The sequence below is a fragment of the Alosa alosa genome, chromosome 1 (assembly GCF_017589495.1).
Source record: "Alosa alosa isolate M-15738 ecotype Scorff River chromosome 1, AALO_Geno_1.1, whole genome shotgun sequence".
Lineage (NCBI taxonomy): Eukaryota > Metazoa > Chordata > Actinopteri > Clupeiformes > Clupeidae > Alosa > Alosa alosa.
Window position 1 is genome coordinate 45,744,880 of NC_063189.1, and position 6,664 is coordinate 45,751,543.

The 6,664-nt window shown below is 45.7% G+C and overlaps 1 protein-coding gene across 1 annotated transcript in view; it reads left to right on the forward strand.

The window, feature by feature from the left end:
• slc22a23 (solute carrier family 22 member 23) overlaps positions 1-6,334 on the forward strand; it is a 38,774-nt gene extending 32,440 nt beyond the window's left edge. The window contains exons 9-10 of the mRNA XM_048245497.1: positions 622-745; positions 1,484-6,334. Coding sequence (XP_048101454.1) covers positions 622-745; positions 1,484-2,972 — 1,613 coding nt within the window. The 3' untranslated portion in view covers positions 2,973-6,334. The remainder of the gene's footprint in view (positions 1-621; positions 746-1,483) is intronic.
• Positions 6,335-6,664: the final 330 nt, after the last annotated feature.

Below are 6,664 nucleotides of genomic sequence, written 5' to 3' on the forward strand. Positions count from 1 at the left end.
CCCCGGCCGCGTTGCAGGGGTAGAGGAAGGCTCCACAGCTCATAACCGCCCCTGTTGAGAAGGCTCTCACTTGCTTTGCGAAATTAAAACGGAGATAGCAGAGGAATGTTCCATCCTTTATTGTAGACCGTTGCTCAGTGTCAGTGTGCTGCTCTGTGAGTTACGACCTCTGCTTGTCTGGGTACCGAAATGAATTCAGTCTCTAAATTAATGTGGTTTATGTAGGCCTAGCTTGCCCAGCTGACACGTTTGCTTTAGAACTGGACCGAACTTGGCTTTCATTTATCTTCACACAACCTCCTAATCTTTACTTTTTGATAGTTTGATGAGGGAAAATTTCAATTTTATGAGATGCATTTCAATAAACGCAGCCTATACTTTATCAGAGTGGCATGATCAATGATCAGAGACTGCCCTGCAGTATTAAGACCCTGATACGCAACATATCTGATGTGCACTCTTGTCAAACTAGTACTGTTTCACTCACTTAATCATTATGTGATATCATTCATTATTCAAGGTATGGTATTTCCTTTGCTTAAAGTGCCCTGAACAGAGTGCAGGGTTTTATTTTAGACAACTGAATGACTCATCTGCCTCTCTCTCTCTCTCTGCTTTCAGAGCGGTCGGACACGCTGAAAACCAACTTCTCGGTGGCATTCTCCATCATTGGCATGTTTTCCTCCCACGCAGTCAGCAATCTGAGTATCTTTTTCTGTGCAGAGATCACCCCCACAGTTATCAGGTGAGACAGCCTGCAACACCATTCCAAAATGGGAATGGGATGCACCAAGTGGGAATGTGTAGGGTAGAGCAAATGATGTCCTTGGACAAAGGTATTCGATGTGCCTCAGAAGTAAATGTGCATAACAGCAAAAAAATCAATATTATGGTGATTATGATGAAGGTTAGTGTTAGTGTTGTTGCTGTTGAGAGACAAAGTGGATGAGCTTGTAATTGCCATCAAGGTTCTTAAAATACACTCCACACTCAAAAAGGGAAACTTAGATTATTTGAAGAGGCTACAGTCTATAGAGGGAACCACTGTATACACCCTGTTTATTTGCATTCTCTCAGCATGGCAGACTCAAACTGAATTTGCATTTCACATTGTGCAGGAAATGAAGATATGGTCTAGAGCTCCCCCTGGTGGTCATATGAAAATCTAAGAATAAATATTTGCATTGCTGACTCAATCTGCAAACATCTTGCAGCTATATCCAGTGTATAGTTTAATGTGGAGCTTTTTGGCCTTATGTAGAGAAAACAGTGAAGAATGAGAAGATATGAGTGAGAGATTGGGAGTGAGATTGGCGTTTGTGGGCATACGTAAAAGTATATTGTTAATATGTCAGTGCAGTGCCTTTGTACAGGTTGTCGTGTCATGACTGCATGTTTGCTAGTTTTTCAAGTGTATGTGTTAGCTTGTTATATTCATAATTGAGCTGGTAGTAAAGACCTGCCTGACTGTGCTTGTGCTCAGGGGTGGAGGCCTTGGTCTGGTCCTGGCCAGCGCAGGGTTTGGCATGCTGACCGCCCCCATCATGGAGCTGCACGACCAGAAGGGCTACTTCCTGCACCACGTCATCTTTGCCTGCTGCACGCTCATCTGCATCATCTGCATCCTGCTGCTGCCCGAGACGCGCTACCAGCCGCTGCCCGAGACGCTGGCTGACGGCGAGAGCTACACGCGCCAGCCACTGCTGCCCCCGCGCAAGCCCGGCGAGCAGCACATCCCGCTGACCAAGTCGGAGAGTCGGGAGTACGCCCGTGTCGCCGACACGCCACTGCACGAGGCCGCCGCCACCCTCGTGTCCACCATGGACTCCACAGCGTCGTCGGCCGTCGACATCACCCTGCCCTCCCTCCACATCGAGGAGGACGTGGCCGTCCAGGCAGCCGAGGACACTGCGCTTAACTTAACGGCGAAGCCCGTGGCTGTAGAGGAGGTTGAACCGTGCGCCACAGCGCCAACCACGAGGCCTGCCGAGGCCGGCCTCACCACTGACCACCCCACTGAGGACCGTCCAGCTGAGGACGCCTCGGAGCCGGTCCAGCTCGCGTCCGTTGAGCCGGAGTTCCCTCAGGACAGCAGCACTCCCCTCCTCACAAGCTCCACCAGAGCCCCCAGAGCCAGCTCTCCCAGACACCCCGCAGCCCCCAACCTTATTCCTGACCTCTCGACTGCCCCTCCCGACACAGATGCCCCTGTGTCCCCCGCAAAAATCGAACCTCCCCCTGCTGTCCCCTTAGCGGATGCTGTGCCCGTGGCCAAAACGGTTCCCCCCTGTCCAGATCTAATTGATTCTTCCTCACCCCAGCCAATGGCCAGTGCCCCTCTCGTCGAAGCTTCCTCCACGGCCAGCGAGAGTTCTCCTGCTCCTGTGGCCAGTGATGACGTCCTTCTCCCTGACATGGACACCGATGTTTCCTTCGTGAACGACACCACAGCGCCCTCCGTGGTGGACACCACATCCCATGATTTAATCGATCCCACCTCGTCCCCCGTCGTTAATGACGACCTTGCCCCCCCTCCCTCTCCCGTTTCAGACTGTAGCACCTCTCCTTTGTTGGACTCCACGCCTCTAACTCTAGTGGACTCCCCCATCCCCTCTTTGATAGACAGTTTGCCCGCCACCATTCCACCTGTCCCATCCTCCTCTCCTCCCTTGTCTAGAGACTCTATCTCTCCATCCATCATACCTCCTAAACTGATGGACTCTACCATCGCGCCGGTCACTACCACTCCCTGTCACGTAGGTGCTGCTACCCCCTCTCCTCCCCTTCCCAACGTGGACTCAACCACTCCTCTGTTAACAGACACTGTCCAAGACCTCACAGTGGACTCAGCTGCGGCCTCTCCTCCAGGGATGCCCCCATCCTTCAGCATGGACTGCACCGTCTCTTCGCCCATAGACTCTGGCCTTACAGCTGCTGATGCCGCCACTACCAACGGAGTGGCGTCCTCATGATAGCCAGTTGCCCTCTCTACACAGGAGACTAGCCTTCTCTCTCCCTCCCCCCCAACCCAAGTGGTCTTGACACAGGAGGGGACTGAGATGTCGTCACGGGACCAGGGGGGTGGGGGGAAGGGTCATCAAAATAGCCAGTTCTGAGCTTCCAGTGTGCAACCAATGAGCTGCTCTCCTGACGGAGGTTCACCCGGAAAGGGACAGGAAAACGTGAGGAAGGAAGTTGGGAATCATCCACAGTTGGAGCATCTCCTTCCCTCCTCCAAAATGGAGTGACTGACACTCTGGTTACTGTGATTGGGCTGCACTGGTGTCAGTCAGTTAAATCCAGGTTATTATTGGCACATCAAAGACCTGCTTGTTGAAAATGAAGGAAGTCCTAAGTCCTAAGCTATGGAAAGCTGTATAGCAGCCATTTGTGGTCACCATTTGAATAGTGCCAAGAGAACTTAACACACCGTAGTGGATTTAATTGGAACAAACTAAAATGCAGAAAAAAGGTACCGGTAGTGAAGTGTACAATATTATGTGAAAAATATTTTTTTTGTAATTTGGTGAGCAAAAAAAAAAAAAAAAAGATAGCAGCTTTCAAAAAAGTACATGAGTAAAACCAAACAAGAAAACCAAGGTGATATGCAGCAGCCCAAAAAAAGGATACTACTTTTTAAAGGGAAAGGGTTAGGGGGTTCACTGTCATGTCATATGACATGAAATGGTGAAGAAAACAAAATCAACTCTTATGATGTTTGGAGGTAGCATTGATCTAACATATTTGTAGACCTCAAGTTTCAACTGCGTGTGCTGCCGTGTGTGTGTTCCAAAGCTTCACTAGAGCCACACCCAAGAATGAATAGTCTGCCATGCCCATGCAAACCTAAACAAACAGAACACCTTCCTAACACTGTTTACTCCCTCTGAAGGAGCTGAAATGATGGGTTTAGGTGAAGGATAGCTGTGGATTCCTCATGAAGGACTGTTTCATACATGTTCGTATTTTTACACTGGAACTTTCTTACAGTTTGTTGGGCCAGTGTATGCAATTGAATTCTTGTGAATGTGGTAACCTTGGTATAAGAACCTGTGTACTGTATGCTGTTGTGCTACCAATGTTGAGCTTGAGTACAAAAAAAAGAAACAAAAATGTATTTTGCAACTTTATCTTTTAAATGGCCTGCCCCTAGTGCATTACACCAAGGGACTGTTACCATATCTGTGTGAATGTAAGTGGCACTTTATCTTTCACAAAAATTTGCAACACAGCATGTAACCGTGAAAAGAAAATGTGAAATTTTCCCTCACAGCAAAGACGTGACAGAAGTGAACATTATTTTCAAAGACTCAAAGAAGTTTGTATTTAGCATCTGTCAGTATATGTGTCACATTTTGAAAATATGATTGCCAGATATTGATTTCTGTTTATATACTATAGCATATATAAACCACATATGTAAGTATGTCTCATATATGCCATAATATATGTACATAAAGATGTACTTGAAGCAGCAATAATTGGTGTGTTTACAAAATGTGACATACATACTGACATATATTTAAGTACAATCCAACCTCTGTTTTAATATATTAATATCTATTAATATAAAGTACTGAAAACTGAAAAGAGGGCTGGTGTACTTGTGATTTCCTGATTTTGATACGTTAGAGAAAAAAAACAATTATGAATGTGCTTATTTTTGAAAATCAAATTCTGGTGGCCATGTACCAAAATCTGTGATTTGTTGGCTGATCTGCTTTGCCAGAGGGCAGATTGCAGAGCATTGTGCCATAGTCACAGTTTACAGTAGTCCGTTCATGTGAGCAGAAGAGATGTTTCATTGAAACGCAATGTGACCGAACTCAGTGTTGTCATAATCATTTCAGTGCTTAGTCCACTCTCTGACCATTTAGTGATCGCCATGGAATAGCCACGGGGAAATGACTACATATTTTGTAATACTGAGAGATTCAGTATGTGGTAACTGTGTAATCATGTAATGCTAACAGTTAGGTATTGCAGTGACCGATGTAGCTTGGTGTTTTATCACTTCAGTTTGTGTTATTCAGTGAGCAATGTCAGCTAGTTTTGGCACAAGCCAATGACAACTCTGAGTTAGAATAGATGTATTGTTAAAAGACAGAATGGTTATTTTTTATGCAACTGACAAACTTGCCGACAAGGGCCAAAGCCACACCAGTTGGTCAACTATTACCAGTACACTTCTCAAGTGGAGTGCAGTGCATTTACCTTATTGTGAGAACTATACAATAATAAAATGACGAGCATCACATTGAAGAAGCCATGATTTCAAGACAAACAGCGAGAGCCCTGAGGAGATAGTCCAGACGTCTCTAGCTTTAGCATCAGGCAGTTTGAGCCATCGCCTGGCCCACCATCAGTCTAGTGGCTGTGGACTTATAGTAGATACCTGGAAGAGCTGGCTATTGACTCAGGTTGCATAGCAGCCTGTGATGAAAAAAGTGCCCTTTGATTACCAAGCACTCTCTTCATTGGATGGGTGGTGGTGGTGTTGTTTTTTTTTGTAAATATTCCCCTCCGTGTAGCAGAACCATCTGTCTAGAATGTGCCCTCTCACTGCAGCAATACATGTTTTTTTTATCATGACAAAATTATGTAAAGCTTACGAAGCACATCATTTCTTATTACTAGGGGGGAATAGTGCCAGTCCCAGACCAGGCCTGAAAGTCCTGTACTATCTCTGTATCCTAGACAGCACTACATAGTGAAAAGGTGCTAGTACGCAGTCCCTGGGCTACTTAAATAATCGCCATTGGAGACTGCCGCAAGGTTACCAGCCATATCAGCAAAACCACTTGAACCTGTTCATCCAGGAGAGAGGTAGTAGAGCCGCGAATGATCAGATGAATGTGTTGGAGATGTGGATGAGCTTCCTTCAAGCCTATGGCATAGTTGTCACTCATTGCCAGTGCAATATGGCATGACATGCTCATAATAACCAAAATGTAACCAAACTAACCAAGGCTCATACACACCTTATGATCACACCTTTAAAACAGAGGGTTATTTGCTTAGTGCCCCATACAGTAGGTGCAACCATCGTACCTGTTGTACAAATGAGTTGGACGGCCCATACAAAAGAACACACTCCAAGAATGTACCTCAAGCTGAGGAGCTCCACAGAATGACCACTCCAGGTACACCCTGACCCCGCGAGGGAATGAGAGCACAGAGTGTGAGTGAAGTGAATGTAAACCACTGATGGCTCATGTTTCAATGCCCTTGTATGTTTTTTTTTTTTGTTTTTTAACACAGATAATGCACTTGTACATAAGCCATACATGCTGTTGTAATAAACTTCACTATTTATTGATTACCTACAAATGTGGCTGTTGTGAATGGCTGGTGTAATTTTTTCACGTCAGTTGGGACTTTCCACTAAAATGCTTTAATTACAGAACTCTTCAATAGTTAATGATGTATTTCACAAAGTTGAAAGAGATTAATGTGAACCCAAAGGCTAGCAAATAGCCCTTGTCTCGATGTGTAACTGTAACTATAGTCAACCATCTGATGACACCATGGACCCTACTTTAAATGACGGGCAAACTGTAAAGTCAGGTGTCTTTTGCATGAACCAAAGCTGTCATGTGCGGGAGCACTGAGCAATGTTTGTGCTTATGATCTTGCTCATGGAATTAAATTAGGGGATGGATTT